Source organism: Thermobia domestica, chromosome 10 (genome assembly GCF_964235325.1).
Source record: "Thermobia domestica chromosome 10, izTheDome1.hap1.1, whole genome shotgun sequence".
Taxonomy (NCBI): Eukaryota; Metazoa; Arthropoda; class Insecta; order Zygentoma; family Lepismatidae; genus Thermobia; species Thermobia domestica.
The window spans coordinates 96350852-96368226 of NC_137463.1; the positions used below are offsets into that span (position 1 = coordinate 96350852).

Consider the following 17375-nt stretch of genomic DNA (forward strand, 5'->3'; position numbering starts at 1 on the left):
TTTTACAACAATAGTTTTTTTGTACTTGTAAATACAACAGATTCTCAGAATTAAATATAATTTTTCAAATGACCAATATTTACCATATCTCTGGAACGGTTTGAGATAGCAAATTGCTGTAAACGACATTATAATCTTTACATCTATTGAGGATCATGGGTGGACTTGGATGTGATATTTACCTTAAGCAGTTTTTTTCGAAAGAAAGCCTTTTGAAAAAATAGCTTGTAATTTCGTTCGTATTTATTCGAAATATATCATATCAAGATCATAGTATTTCACTCCTAAGGTACTTTTGGGTGTGCATTCTACCCCACCCCGTCCATTTCTCTCTCTCACTCTCGTTATTACTTGCAGAACTCTCCAAAATCTGTTTTATTTTTCGATGTTTGTGATACTGTAGCCTCTTTAGTATGTAATACTAAACAAAAAAATCTGGTATTATGAATTTTCGTATAGCATGTAAATTTAAAATATGTAATAACCTGACGTAGTGCCGTTTGAAGAAATATACATTTACGTTGGGTTGGTAACACTTAATTTGGTGGGTTTGCACAGTAGTTCAAATAATGTGCCTCTGTTGATATTTTCTTGATACGAAACTTCAGATTTTGTATGTATTAGTTTAGAAGTTTCAAGGGCGTATCAAAATAAGTGGTCCTATAAATAAATACATACATATACAATATAAATAAATAAATACAAACTGGTCATTCCATGTAAACTGTAACAGTTACTATATTTGCCATCACTACCATAGAATTGACGGATTCCTCAAGCAATGATAGGAATGGCGAAAGAAGCCTTTAGGAGAAAGAAAGGTCTATTTTGTGAGTCCTTGAATAAAGAGTAGAGAAAAATACTCATAAAATGCTTCGTGTGGAGTATTACTGTATGGGTTAGAAACACAGACATTACGCAAAAGTGATGAAAAACGACTGGAAGCTTTCGAAATGTGGGGCGTGGAGAAGATATTTGAAGTTAATTCTAAATATCTAGGATCAATATCATCAAACGAAGACTATATTCTCAAAAAATTAAATGTCGATTAAAATAATAATAATAATAATAATAAATCGTGGTATTATTTAGTTCAAAATCTCTTGTTGTCACGAATTCTGTCGATGAATTTGAAGCTTAAAATATATAAAACGATACTCATGCCTGTTGTTCTCTATGGTTGCGAAACACGGTTGCTTACTCTGAAGGAACAACACAGATTGAAAGTATTTGAGAACAAGATTCTGAGACGAATATTCGGATCCAAGAGGAACTGAAATGGAGAATGGCGGAAACTTCATAACTAGGAACTACATAACTTATACGGTTTACCAAACATTGTTAGGGGCATTAAATCTAGAAGGCTCAGATGGGCAGGTCATGTAGCCAGAATGGAATAAAGTAGGAACGCTTTCAAAGTCTTAACTGGAAGACGAATCGTAAAACGACCACTAGGAAGACCTAGGCGCAGATGGGAGGATAATATTGAGATGAATCTCGCAGAAATAGGAATACAAAGAAGAAACTGGATCCAGTTGGCTAAGGATAGAAATCAGTGGAGAGCTTTTGTGGTCGCGGCATTGAACCTTTGGGTTCATGGGCCATGGAGTTTGTTTGTTATCCGAACCACCGTAATTGTTAACATTTCAATGTTCTTCCACCGGGAATCGAAAATTACAATTATAAATTTGAATGTAGTTGGTAACAGCAACATACACCGCTTACAAGAAACATGACTTGTAGAAAGCTTTAAAATTATTTTACATATTAACTCCTCTTCGTAAGATGTACTTTTAATTTTTTCCTTTTGGTTACAGCTGTATATTTGCCAAAGATTCTCGATTGTAGTGTTATGCAATATAGCATATAGATATACAAGAAACGGGAAGTTTTCAGAATTTATCCGTGAAATAATTCAGTGAAACTGAGAACTCATTAAGGGGTATTGTATACTTTACTTTGTTTACAGCTGTTTCTTGATCAACACGGCAGACAGAGTCATTCGTGTTTATGACATGAAAGAAGTTTTAACTTGCGGAACAGATGGAGAGCCTGAACCTATCCAAAAGCTTCAGGATTTAGTTAACAAGTAAGTAAAAAATAATTTTCGCCTTTATTGTCTCTTTATGTGTTTTTTATGCATTACTAGCTGAACCTGCGCTCTCTACACAGCGCATCATTCACATATGAGCATGAATCTCCTTGTCATTCCTCACAACATCTGTACATGTCCCTTTACAGACACAAGTGAAAGACGTTCTGAAAAAAAATCGGCAAGGAATACCATAAAAGGGTGATATTTTCAATTATTTTTTCAATATCTCGCACAGTTTGCAAGATTTGAGTCTACTTCTGGTTGAAGTTTCCAATTCATGTGTGATCAGCGTTTTCTTTCTTCTTGTATGCAGTATGTAATAAGCAAATACATTACATACACAATTAATTATATCAGTGATATATGGTGTTCAGTGGGCAAAACACTCCAAACAATAAAGGTTCATCTTAGAATGGAGAAATGGTTATCCTTCGTTTTTCATTATCATTTGGGCATGAAACAAACGCCTGCGAGATATATAGTACTCCCGTACACAATTATGTGATGTTGGAATGTATAACTCGTGGGATATGATACTTTACTTTTTTAAAATTTCAACATTTCCAGTGTACCTCTAAAAAATGTAATAAATTAATAACGGACATGTCTTTTAAATATTCAATTAGAACTGGACAATCTAGTCAAAATTTTGAATCAACCAGTGAAAATGGCACGTCTCTAGTACTTGCGGTTTTCGAGATCTCATTGGCGAAAGAATTGGAGACAAACATATAAACCTAGCATTTTAATATTTAGATATCAATGATTGATCAGTTTTAAACAGAGTAGTGTTACATAAGTTTTTCAGACGCTATTTCAATGCGTATGAAGTCGATAAATGAATATTTTCGTCAAACACACACACACTTTGCTCGTACTATTATCAGTATCCCTCTTCTTATTTCATCTACGGCGTCATGTTTTCACTGCGTGAATACAAGGACAAACGCTCGCATTGATATCAAAATGTTCGGGAAATTTAGAGCAACGTTTCATTTTCAAATTTTGTGGTTGGCTGTGTGGTTTTGAGGAATTTATCGGTGAAATCTTTTGAAATATCAACAGTACCGATAATTGCACTTACACTCTCATTGTTCACATAATGTGTATTTTGGATGAGAAAATGTGAGAAAGATCCTTTTTTCACTGTAAGACTTACTGTAATCCTATAACAACGTCAGATTTACCGTAGGAGGAGGCTTCTCCTTCTAAAAAGCAAATATAACTTTGTGCATTATTTCAACGAGAAGAGACGACAAAAGTATTTTCTTCACAACATATTCGACCGAAAATCTGCTCGTAATCCATTGATAGTTCAAATTAGCTAATATCCCCAAATGTTGACGGTAATATTTTTCTTGTCTTCCATCCTTTTGCCAGAGAGTAAAGAGATAAACGTTTCCTAGCTCAGCCGCAACTCCAGAAGGGACGCGCTCACCTCTCAAGAGAAAATAGAATTATTTTTGTAGTTTTTCAGCAAGACGAGATGATGAATATTATTCTGTCAATATATTACACCATAATCTGCTTTCAGACTATTGTTACTACAAACTACCTAATACCTCAAGTGTTACATGTACATCGAGTAGTATTTTGCGTCTTCTCCAAACCTACTATCCTCTTGTGCAATAATCAGGGGTGTAGCCAAGGGGGGGCCCATCGGGGCCGGGCCCCCCAAATAGTTTCCTGCCCCCCCCCCCCAAATGACCAGCTTTTAAAACATCATAGTAAAATTATCTCGCTTCATTCATTTAAAAGTAACAAATTTTATTGACAATTAATAATTTATGGTAAAATAGTAAGCAGAAATATTGTTTTTTTCCATGCCGATCGAAAAATAGTATAGTATCTCTTCCTTATACCGATCGAAAAATAGGATACTTTTTTTTGTGACAGCAGATTACACAATTTACTGCGATTTATATGCTTTAACAAGTATATTTTTATATGCTTTAACAAGTGTTTTAAAAGACATAGAGGATGGAAAATTTGGTGAGAAACAATGCTTTTATTCAATTTGGATTTCATTCGCTCTCTCTTTTATTTGTACTCAGTGTAATAAAATAATTGTTTTTTTATTTTTATTTTTTTAGTCACGAATAATAAATATTTTTGTCAGGAAACCGTAAAGAAATTAAGTGAAATTTCAAAGAAAATCAATCTTGTGTAGATAGGTTCTGTATACAAGGTCTTAAATTTAAAGGTAACCAAGAAAAGTTTTGTTGCTTTTTCACCCACCACCTTCGAACATTGATATGTCACCTAACCTGGAAGATCAAAAATAGTCCCTATCAGCATCGACGACCTTCTGAAAACGTTCTGGAAGGCCATGGAATCCATCGCGGTAGAACTTGGTGGGCCGTGAAACGAAGAAAGTATCAGGTGCATTTTGGACTTTTACTAGAGATTTGAACTGGCGTCCTTAAGGTGATTGTTCAAAGAATGGAACAGGTGATAATCGAACGGTGCAATACCCGGGGAATATAGTGGTCGCAATATTGTTTCCCATCCAAGGCGGAAAATGGTGTCCTGAGTCATCCTAGCCACGTGGGACTTAGCGTTGTCCCGTAAACGAGGACCCATTTGCAATTCAGAAGCGATGGCTCCAGAGTTTTGAGTTTTTGTTGAGCTGCTGACACCACACAGTTGCATTGATACTCTGACCAGCTGGTAGCAGTTCCCGATGCACGATGCACCAAACACACAGAAGGACCTTATTCCGGTACAGTGCTGGTTTCGGCTGTTTTGAAATCGATTCATGGGATGCTAACCAATGATGACGGCGCCGTGGAGCTTCGTAGGACACACTTTTTATCACATGTCAACGCCCTGTCCAGAAATGGCTCCGAAACAGTAAATAAACACTGGCGACTGCCGCGTTTCCTTCTGGCCCGGAGTCAAAATAAGTGAGACCCATTGACCCAACTTGTAGTGCTTCACAAGTTGATGGATGTGCTGCCGAATGGTTTCTCCACACACTGAATTGTAGTCCCAGTTCCTCTTTGTACATGTGTTGGTTCCGGCACGTGATGTTTTCGGGTGTTTCGTCATCGTCCTTAAACTTGTTAAACCATCGCTGCAATGTTCGCGTCGTCACGACACCCTCACCAAAGGCCTGGCATATCTTCTGTCCCGCTACAGCGGCGTTTGACCTCTATTTGAACTCGTTCAGCATACATGCTCTTATGACGCTCTGTGGATGTCCCATGTTCCCTCTGTCTTTACGCAAGTTCACGGTGTGTCTGAATTGCCACAACCAGGTGGTATGTTGGATATACCCACACCAACAACTGACGTTCGCCTTATCTCCACGCGCATTCAACTCACGGTGTGAGGTCCAATTGAACACAGACTTCCAGGAAAAGGGACAGAACTTTCTTGGTTACCTTTATAGTTATGCACAAAAGTATAGCGTTTGGTCCCGGGCAGTCGTTCTTGATTAAGCATAATAAAAACTATCTTGAATATAACTTATGGATAATAATAATAATAATAATAATAATAATAATAATAATAAGCTAAAATAGTGTTTTTAGTTTTCCAGAAGAAAACCAAAATTTTCCTTTCTTTCAGGCCTCAAAAACACTAGCAGCAACATTTTTTTTGGCTTTGTACATTGTAGCTGGCCCCCCTCAAAAACGACGGGCCCCCCCTACACAGACCTGCTGGCTACACCCCTGGCAATAATATAGGGATATAAACCTTCCATGGTCCAGAAGGGTATGCGCGCCCCTCTCAGAGGTGAATATGACAATTTTTTTTCAATGATACGAAACAAGAGTACTTTCTCGTAATGCTTTATAGCTGCTAATATTTTGCGCCCCTCCGAACCTACCATTCTTTTGTGCATGAATTGAGAAATATAAATCGTCTGAGGCCGAAGGTTTAACTTACTAAATATATATAAGAATTATTCTAGATGATTTTTGTGATGATGCTCCCATTAACCCCGACATGAAAATTCATAAATTTTCCCAGAGCAACCACACATACATATTTAAGAAATAAAGCCAGTGACTTAAAATTGAATTACACAGGGAAGCTAAACTGAAATCCAATCAGCCAACTAGTAGTACATCTTCAGTCTATGTACCACGAACTTAAGCGTATTTCCATGTGGCTTGTATACAATATACAGCAGTTAATATTTCTTTTTGTGCCCCACAGTTGAAAATGATGTATAGGGCTTTCAAGTGGCATTTTATCTGAAAACGTAAATACATGTAATAGTTGCCAGTGAAATTAACCATATGGACTCTTATCATCATCTTCCGTTGTGATGTGGGTTTTCTTCGTTACTATCCGTTGTATGTCACTCAGCAAAAAATTTATCTCTTTCTCTGAGACCCTATTTGTAGCACGTTTTGTGATTGAGCATGTACCCAGTGGCCCCTTGTTTCATGAAATAGATGAGGACATCACGCATTTTTTTTTCTAATAAATCCATTCTCCCAAACATGTTTTACGTTTTCTTCATACTTGAATTGTGCGTGGAAAAGGATTATATACCCTTTCTACTGCCGTTGAGTTTTGGCATTACAGTATTTCACTGTTATACGAATTTCACTCCGAATTCTGCTAGAATAAGACAAAGACTAATACAAGTCAAAATTGCTCGCATTTATTACAATAAGCTTTCTGCAGTATTTTATCATGCGAATTTCCCAAACAAGAAAGTGCAGTGAAAGAAAGATCCCATATTTTATTTTTCTCTTTCAGAACAATGTGGAAAAAATGTTGCTTTTCTGGTGATGGTGAATATATTTGTGCTGGCTCAGCGAGACAGCACGCATTATATATTTGGGAAAAGAGTATAGGAAATCTAGTAAAAATTTTACATGGTACCAAGGGTGAACTTTTGCTGGATGTTGTGGTAAGTGGCAGTTTATTTCGGATTTTACTTTATTTAATATTAGAGAATTAGAGAATTATCATCCGTCTGTCATTTGAAAATGCATGAAGGGTTGAAAGGTCTTAGTGAGTTTCTGTCTCCAGTAACTAGAATGAGAAACGTGTTTTGCTCCTTATTTAAAGAAGGAACCAATTCGGATAGTAGGTTTTGTAGTGTTTTCTCAAATAAGAATAACTTTAAATTATATAGTTGAATGTCAACTAAACGAAAATAAAAAGTTTTATTCAATATTAACCAAAGAAAATTATTAAAAACAATAATGTAATTGCATAAAATAATTTCAAGAACTTTGAAATTTACTATCCGCAATAGTTTTTCATATGGGCTAATTTCCAAACAGTAGCATGAAATATGAAAGACTACTTGCCCAATTAATATTCAGCTTCAGTGTCCATGCAGGCAAAATACATACGAGTCGTCCTTTCTGTCTCGTAATCTTTCGTTTCCATATTCAAAATTCTTTAATTTTGTACAAATACTAAACTCATTTCAACTTCTTTCACTTTTAACAAACACTTAACATTTATTTTGTCTTTAAAATTCACATTTAAGCCAAAATAATTTAATTTCCACATGTTTCTTATGAAAAGATACTTCATTCAACCATATAGATGTAGTATACGGCTTACCTTATCCATACGAATGACGCATGAAAGCCAGGTGCTCAGCCACGAAGGTTCGTAGATGACACCACCTCCCAAGCCCCAATCATATGATAGAGGTTGCCTACTACACTGCTCCACAAAACTTAAGCAACCCGAGAGAACATGGTAAAAGTGACGTGTGGGGCCCATTCAACACTGGTTAGTGGCATGCACATACACAGAGAGACACAAGCAAAGCGAGCACCCACTCTATCGCATAAGCAGCATCGTTGCAAGCGCGGTGAACAACTTATGCCATGAGGCGTATACCACAGCCCAGTAGTGTCCGAGGCTCCAAGCATTGAGTTAGTGGTTCTTGTGTGGGGTACACACCTTGCAATGGCTGGTAGACGACATTTGAGTGACTTTGACCGTGGGCGAATAATTGGGCGGTTGGAATTGGGCCGGTCGCAATTGGAAGTGGCGCAGGACTTCAACGTGAACAAAAGTGTTATGTCGAGGCTGTGGAGTCGCTTCCAAAATGGAGGTGAAGTCAGTAGACGTCATGGAGGAGGCCGTCCGAAGAAGACGTCGGCCGTCGAGGACCGATTTCTCACAATTTCTGTCAAATGTAACCGTCAAGCTTCATGCCCTCAACTGACCAATGTGTTGTTTCAGGCTACAGGACAACGCGTGAGTCGTGAAACTGTTCTTCGGCGGCTCAATAGAGCAGGACTGTATGCAAGAAGGCCTGCGCTGTGTGTGCCATTGAAACTGGAGCACAAACGTGCGCGTTACACATAGTGTCAGAAACATGTTGCATGAGGAGAATACCAGTGGGCGCGTGTCATGTTCTCCAATGAGTCGAGATTCAGCCTGTCGTCAGATGCTGGTCGGACTTTAGTGTGGAGAGAGCCAGAAACACGCTATCATCCAAACTTCATTGCTAAACGGCCGTCCTATGGCGGTGGTTCCATTATGGTGTGGGGTGGAATTATGCTGAATGGGAAAACGGCCCTCCATATTGTGCAACATGGCACTTTGACAGCACAACGGTACCGGGATGAAATTCTCAATACACATGTGTGCAGTTTCCGCGGAGCATTTGGCCCAGACTTCTTGTTCATGGATGACAATGCCCACCCACACCGTGCACACCTTGTGTCCGAGTATCTGGCGAGCGAAGACATTACGCGTATTGCATGGCCTGCATATTCGCCGGACTTGAATCCCATCGAGCATGTGTGGGATGCTCTTGGGCGGCGAATAGAGCAGCGCAATCCACCAGCACGCACTCTCCCTGACCTGCAAAGAGCTCTCCTCGAGGAGTGGCGCCATCTGCCGCAAGACTTGATAAACACTCTGATTTGCAGCATGGAGGCCAGTTGTCGTGCCTGTATAGCTATTCGTGGTGGTCACACGCCATATTGACTGCCTATGCCCTCGCACAATCCAGCTTCACCTGTTGAGGTATCGTTGTGCTGAACGTTTTGGTCACCCTGTACATCCTAACTGTATTGTTCGTCTTCATGTGTGTTGCATTGTGCATCTGGACTGCCTGTTTGTTCATTATACTTGGTCCAGTGATCGTGCCGTTTTATTTTCTGCCACTTTCTTCGAGTTGCTTAAGTTTTGTGGAGCAGTGTACTTACATCTATTGCAGCCACTGTAAATTTTGCTACTGAATTTGGATTTTTTTTTCTAACAAATAAATTCTATCACAAATAGACGGAACTGATAAATCAAAGGGACGCTGGTACTTTGTAATAGCGTTTATACAGAGCAGAATAACCCAGTTATAAATTAGTCTTCATATATTCAGAATTCCCTTTACCAAGAACTGCATCGAGAATTTCTCAAGATACCTGATGTATTGCGTTATTTTTCTTCAGTGTAGTATGCAAATTTTGCGAAAGTATGCTTAATTAATGTTAAGTTTTCTTCTGTCTTCAGTTTTAATCAGGGTGGGTTGATTTAAATCACTTGATTTTTTAAATAAAAATCGTTGATTTAAATCGAATTCCGAAGTAAATTAATTTAAAGTGAAAATAAGTAAAATCCCGTTTCTGTTCTGTTATTTCGATTATGAAAGTTAATAATCATAATACAATGAGACTCAAATGTACAGTATAGTATGAAAACAAGTGTCATGCAAAGGATGATTAGGGAAAATCCCGTTTTGAACAGGTAACGGAGCAATCCTGCTTTATTCATTTCGTAACATTGGGTTTGGGTTTTAAAATCGTTAACTATTCCGACGGGGAAATCACCATCGACATTTAAGACGAAAATTCTTTTTTGTGCGTGTCTGTTTTTTCCCAGATAATAGGGCGTATTTAGAGGGGTCCTATCCCCCTCTCCATTTTTTTTTTTTTTTTTTTGTTTTGTTTTGTTAATTTTATAACTTTAAGCGAAATTTATGTATTTCATGCCGCAAGCTAGTTCTGAGTTTATAAATAGGCCTCTGCCAAATATCAGTAACTTTTGTGAAAAAAGTTATTTTGATAAACGTTGCGGTACTTTTTCCTTAATGCTCAACCTTTTAAATTATATCACCTATTTTTAGGTGATAGGGTAGAATCTTCATTATTCGATTAAAAAACTACCATTAAGGCTTTTTTCTTCAAGACTGGAGGCATTTTAGAACACGTTACATATGCTTTCACGCCTTTCTGCGTTGAAGCATAGTGTGTGATGACGTCATAAATTTAAAAAGACATTTTTTGTTATGCGTATTATTATTATTTGGCGGGTTACATTTTGCATTCAGAAGACTGAAATTTTGCACACTCATTCAGTGCACCCCTTAATAATTTTCAAATGTTTTCAGATCTGTGCGTGGAAACAGCGGGGTCCAGAGGCGCAAAAATGTTTAAAAAAGAAGGATATTTTTAACAAAAATAGCTGTTTTCGTGATTTTTCCTCATCAGATGGAGACATATGAATGGTACCTTTGAAAGGCAGTTCTATTCTGAAGAAAATGGTGTACATCCTATGCTCCTAGGATAAATAGGGATGTCTCAGGAAACTTACCTGAGATCCTGTTTATACGGAAATCTGGGGTATTTGGGGAATATTATTTTTCGCGGGCTTACTTTTGCACCTAAAAGATTGAAATTTTGCACATTTACTCAGTGCACCCCTCAGTATTTTTCAGATTTGTTTCAGATCTCTGCCTTAAAACAGGAGGAGGGGTCCACAGAGGTAAAAAAAAAAACAGAAAATTCCTTTTTTCGTGATTTCCCCGCTCCAAATACATCATGGATACATTTGAAGGGTACCTTTTGAAAATTTGTTTTATTGTGAAGAGAATAATGTACAAATCATGGTTCGAGGATAAATAGGGATGTTTGAGGAAACTTTTATATTACATCCGGGTCATCAGAGGCATTGTGGGAATGTTCTTAGCTCATTGTTAAATAGTTTCCTCATTCTTACTACTCAAGATAGAAGCTTGAAATTTTGTACACACATTTAGTACACCCCTTAGTATTTCCCAGTTGATTTTGAGATATGTGTGCGTTAACACAGGGGAATCCAGAGGGGATCAAAATTAAAAAAAAAAAAAGTGAAAATGCCGATTACTCTCAAAATTTCCCGCTTCAGGGACGTGATAGGCAAATGTGAATGTCACCGTTTCAAAAGCTGCTCTACTCTAAAGAGAGTGATGTATGTACCATGATCCTAAGATAAATAGGGATGATGCTGTAGCTGCTTGACTGAAAGTCTATAATTTACCTTTAAAAAGAGCCATAATTTAAAAGGGTTAAGAAACATTGTTTGGGATTGATATAGGTTAACGATTGGGAATAATTCAAAATTTAGCCCCAATACTTTCACTTAAATGGCATAATTAGCATTTAATACTAATTCCTAATGCATTTTCTTCAGTTCGCGACTTGTATTATACGAGGAGAAAGATTTGATTTAAATAAAAAAATCGATTTAAATAAAAAAAATCAACAAAAATGATTTTTTTAAAAAAAAAATCATGATTTTTTCCCACCCTGGTCTTAATTCATGAACACAGCATGGAAGTTTAGATTGAAGTGAAGCATACACTTTGTAAGCTCAGTAAAGAATAATTTTATTTACTTATTTATTAAGAGAAAAATGTATGTTTATATGAAATTTATATGTAATAATTATTAGAAGCATTAGTACATTTTTATATCAAAGCAGTTTGAAAATAAATTTCTGAGCGCGTTTTTTAATTTCTGTTCTATGATTAATTATAGTGGCACCCTGTCCGCCCCATTATTGCTTCCATTTCGAGCGGAGTGGTTTCCATTTGGGCCCAGAATCAAGTAGAAAATTGGTCCGCGTTCGCTCCAGATTTTAAGGAACTGGATGAGAATGTTGAGTACGAGGAACGTGAATCAGAGTTTGATTTGAGTGACGAAGATAAATCAGTCGAGTTGCATCCCGAAAAACAGGAAGAAGATCTTGAGGTGAGTTACGGAAGTGTTGCTGCTTTCTGGTATGTAAATCATTTGTATATCCTACTTCCTATCAATTTTAGGTTTGTTGTTTTAGAAGGATACGTTTACCATGATAAAAGGGTTAAAAAATAGAATACCACAAATGACAGATGCAATCTTAAAACAAATAGATATTTACACAATGGGTGTGACAAAGAAATGTAAGTGAAAGAATGCTCTTTGTCACTCATATAATTGTTTCTTATATTTTTGGTAGTAAGGTGTATGTAATACAAAAATGAGGATATGCCTTGATTAGGTAAACATTCTAGTTAATGTATTCACTGAAATATAGAAATTGATGCAAAAATTTAAACACTTCCTCTAATCTCATCCTTAGTTAAAGGATAACATACACAAGACATTATCAACTCTTCTTTTAAGTGTCAGTAACAATCATATTATATTTGGCAAAGAATATCTCGGCCTCAAACTCGAGATTAGCAACCATATTGAACGTAACGAGAGCTGACAGCAAAAGACCCGTAGTTAACTTTTAAATTATTTAACAGCGATATATTGTCAACTTCCTTATCCTCACTGTTGAGAACTTCAATAACCTTACTTTTAAATTCACGGTAAGCAACCAACAGATCATGAACATTTTCACCACAAAACACAGTCAACGGTTTAAACAACAGCTCAGTTTTGATGTCTACATCTTTATGAAGTGAAACAGTTTCTGGATCAACATTAGCGTCGTGCATGCTTTCGATAAAATGGAACGAGTTGTAAGTTAAATAATATTGGAAATGCGTTTTTAGTTATTATTAGCAATAATTAGCAAGAATTCCACTTTTTCGTTTTCATTCGCATTTATCGCAAGTAATGCCGAATTTCTCAAAATTCGCGATAATATAAACGTGATTTCTGGATCTGAAACGAAAAGTTTAAGGTTTCCTAAAACAAACTTTTTTTTTTTTTTTTTTTTTTTTTAAATATTTCACACATATTGCATTAGTGAAAAAGTTTCGTCTGTATTTATCATATTCTCTGTTCAACTATAAACTCATTTTTTTTCCCTTAAATTAAAACCTTACATTTGTATTTGTCTTCTTAATTCATTCAGTTTTGCGATTGTTTTATCAAGATAGATTAAAAAAAAAAACTTTGAAAGTATTATAGTTAAAAATCAAGATTGTCTTTGCCAGTATTTTATATCCTTTCAGAAATAAGTTAAACCTTAAGCTGACTTATACGGAACACCCCTATAAATTTGTGAGAATTTTTTTTTCTCATGCAGCGTTATATAAAGATTGTGTATGCTAAATGCTATTAAATTAGTTTGATTTTTAACTTGCCAAAATCTGATTGTCAAAGCAGTTTTCCAAACAGGGCGTGCATAGATGTGTTTTGTTCAATACTAAATCTGTTTCAGCAAGTTGTATAAATTTCCGCTCTCGATCCATTCCATGGTAAACGTTCACTCGAGGTTCTTGGGCAACCTTATATATTGGCTATAGAGTAGCTTATTTATCATATTGTACCTTACCTGACTTATTTAAAACCTTATTCTTCCCATACGACTTATAAATAGTGAAAAAATCCCAAACTGGACTGAAAACGGATTACGGTTGTGAAAACATGTTGCTCATAGAGTAATTATATAGTATAAAGGTTTCAGCTGCTCTTCCACTGAAACTGTGGAGACCGTGGCACCACCACTCAAGAAAGTTGGGTACTACGAACTATTAAAAACAAGAATGAATCAAATCATTCAGAGCGCCTGAGTCTGATAGAATTAGCCAATGATGCACTTAGCTACTGCCAGTAGCAGACGATACAGTTAGTTAACAACTCTAGCCGATAGTGTCGCAGAATCACTTACGTTGCAATGTGGGAAAAAGTTAATTCCCATTAGTTATATAGGAAGTAGTTTCTTAGGGTGATCAATGATGTTGCTCACGACTTTCAATATGCTCCTCGTAATTGACAGTTCTTTAAAATAACACCAGATAACATGTTCTATCAAATAGCATTGTTATTGAAAACTCTTTATATCATTCAGTGTCAAACGTTATGACATATCTGTTGTACGTATTAACAAATGAAAACAGTATTGCAGGACAGTATAGTTTAAATTGCGGGGTCGGAACCAATTCAAAATAGAAAAGCAAAGAAAAACACTTATGGGTTTTAAGTTAAACTACGTATGAAACAAATTTGATCTAAAGCATCTGCAATAAAACATAAAACAAAAATTAAAATTTAAAAGTTATGAAATTATTGCCACTCTCCCGGGCTTCTTAACGGGTTACCTAACTTATAAAACGTTTCAATAAAAATCACTTTTCACAATAATTGTTCAAGAATAGTACAAATAAAGTGAAGATAATAAATACAATAAATAACATGAACTGCAAGTTCTGTACATTCTTCCCAAAATATCATACGTGGACAAAATAAACTCACAATTAATGTTCAAAGGATCGTCCAGCACTTGCGATGCACATGCGAATGCGTACCTGGACATTGTTGACTGCTCGTAACACTTCATTTGGACTTAGTGCACAGCAGACATTACGGATCCTCTCCATCATGTCCTCTCTTGTAGTAGGACGCTCTTGGTAAACCAGCTGCTTGACACGTCCCCAAAAGAAAAAATCAAGCTGAGTCAGGTCCGGAGAACGGGCCAGGAAACCGGGCCTCCTCTTCCGATCTACCTGTTTGGAAATAAACGTTCAACAGTTTGTCTGGCAACTCTTGCCAAATGAGCAAGGCGACCGTCTTGTTGTAGCCACATCATTTCACGAGTTGCTAGTGGGACATCTTCCAAGAACTCACAAAGAGCATGTGACAGAAAATTAGCATAGTCTACCCCTGTCAAAGTATCTTCGAAGAAATAGGGACCGATTATTTGGCCTCCCACTACACCACACCAGACGTTAAGTATTCAGATATGTTGGTTGTCAACTTTACGTACCCAGTGAGGATTCACGCTCGATCAGTAGTGAGCGTTGTGTATGTTGACATCTCCATTACTCTTGAAGGTTGCCTCATCCGTCCACAGAATGTTCTGGTGAAAACAGGAGTTTCTAGCGTTCATCCACTGACGAACTCCAGACGGTTAAGGAAATCTTGTTCTCGGAGCTCCTGATGCAGGTGAACATGGTAAGGATACAACGAGTTATTATGCAGAATCCTTCAAACAATCATGTGGCTCATAGCAGCATACGTAGCTAATTGTCTTGTCGATATTTGGGGATCCATATATACTGCAGCAAGGATGGCGGGAGACCGATTATCCTGAACACGGCGTTTGATCTGTTGACGTTTGTTGTGATGAGGTTGAACATGCCCAGTCCTCTGCACACAAAGTGCCAAGCACCGAAATACTTTTCTCGACTGCCGAGCACGATCGGGAAACTGTTCACCATATAACTTAGCTGCGCGGCCTGGCGATAATTCTGCCGACATTCACCCAAAATCATTAACATATCAAAAGCTTCGATATTCGAAAACATTGTATTCTGTTTGTTGTTTGAAGTATCTACGTGCACTACGAGACGAGAAAAATGCCTGGGACGGGTGGTCTTGATAGTAGCAATTCAACAGCAAATAACACTCGTAGATGCCAAACCGTAGACTTTAGCGAAAATTGTTTCCTATAAAAGTTGTTTCTTTTTCAATAATACTTCCAAATAAATTGAAATTGATACCACTTTCTGTTTGAAATTTTGAAGTTGACACGCCGTGGAAATATTTCCGCTACGCCACTGGATATGGAAGTATCACCATTTGATTCTCCACTTACGATTTGGTCACTCAATTTTTTGTTTGAAGTATCTACGTGCACTACGAGCCGAGAAAAATGCCTGGGACGGGTGGTCTGATACACCCTGTATATATATACTTACATTCACAACTCATTTCATAGACTCCAGAATAGACAAACTCATTGTCTTTAGTGACCTTTTTAATACTTTTAGATTATTTTAAAAGAAATCTTAAAACAGTATTTGTTCGCTATCCTTTTTATATACCCATCTATCTTAAATCCGTATTTTTTACATATGCTTATCCTCGCTTTAGCAGAGAACTTTTTCCAGAAATTTAACGCTTGGTGTTGTGGCCCGCAAAATCTGGCGTACGGCAAAAGAGAAGAGGTCCACACATATCTGAGCGATATGTATACGGTTGCTTCTGTTTGCCTCCCAAATGGGAAACCTTGCTGTATACACAGAATTGACTTTATTACTGTTTACTTCAATCTACATCTCGCGTTTATATTCTTAAGTCAATAGAGACGATAATGATAAATCATGGTGAAATAGTTGGTGGAATACCTAAATGAATTAAAAAGAAAATTTGCGCTCTTTTATCCACCAGTAAGAATGAAAGCTCACATAGAGGAGGTGGAATCAAACTTAATTTCTGTACTGCAGAGTTTGGCAGTTATCTAATATTTCTATTGACTCTTCTGCTTCATTTTATTTGAAGGTGGACGTGACAACAATAGAGCCAGTTGCTGCTTTCTGTAGTTCAGACGAGGAGAATGAAGATGCAAATACTTTGCAATACCTCCCGATTTCTCCTGAAGTAGAAGAACCTGAAGAAGGCTGGGCTCCTGGCGTCATAGGCCCACCAAATGAACGAGGTGATCAGGGACCAGAGGAAGCTGCCGGCAAAAGAAACGCAGATCAGAAGGAAAACACATCTCCGAACCAGAAAAGAAAGAAATTTCGCTCATTTGACATTGAATTGGAAGGAGTACCAACTGATGGTAAGTACCATCATTATGTTGGTGTTGGATTGTATCGAAAGAAGTCTCGCCATATCCATGTCCCTCGTTCAAAGCGCATGACTGTCTTGCAACCTTTAGATCATCATGTGTCAAGAGAACCTGTTTTGACTTAATAGTTAACGTTTGTTTCTTTCGGTGTCTCTTAGAATCGAAAACCTACTAAAGTCTGCAAATAACAATAGGTGAGGATAAAGACTTGGGACATCAAACTATTCCTTTGGGTTCTTTCTTTCTTTTTTTTAGAAGTGCTTCCTTTCATGTATACTTTTCTTTTCTAAAAGAAAGTTTTTTATTGTAATTGCATGTGTAACAGTTCTGTTGGATGGTGTTTTGCTTATGTACGCTTTCTAAGTGTATGCATTTATTCCTGTTTTTTCAGTATTAGTACAAATATTGTGACTCAAATATGAGTCACAAATGCATGCAAACTAACTACGTATAGTATTAGACTGCCAAGATGGTTAAATTATTCCATTCTTAATAGTAAGTTGAAAGTACGTTAGTAACTAAAGAATATGCTAAAATCTCTACACCAGTTACTCTTGTGATATTGCTCCCA

General features: G+C 37.0%; 1 protein-coding gene across 1 annotated transcript in view; it reads left to right on the top strand.

The window, feature by feature from the left end:
• Rbbp5 (retinoblastoma binding protein 5) overlaps positions 1-17375 on the top strand; it is a 50057-nt gene that overhangs the window by 19681 nt on the left and 13001 nt on the right. The window contains exons 7-10 of the mRNA XM_081728293.1: positions 1970-2089; positions 6815-6968; positions 11830-12042; positions 16513-16795. Coding sequence (XP_081584419.1) covers positions 1970-2089; positions 6815-6968; positions 11830-12042; positions 16513-16795 — 770 coding nt within the window. The remainder of the gene's footprint in view (positions 1-1969; positions 2090-6814; positions 6969-11829; positions 12043-16512; positions 16796-17375) is intronic.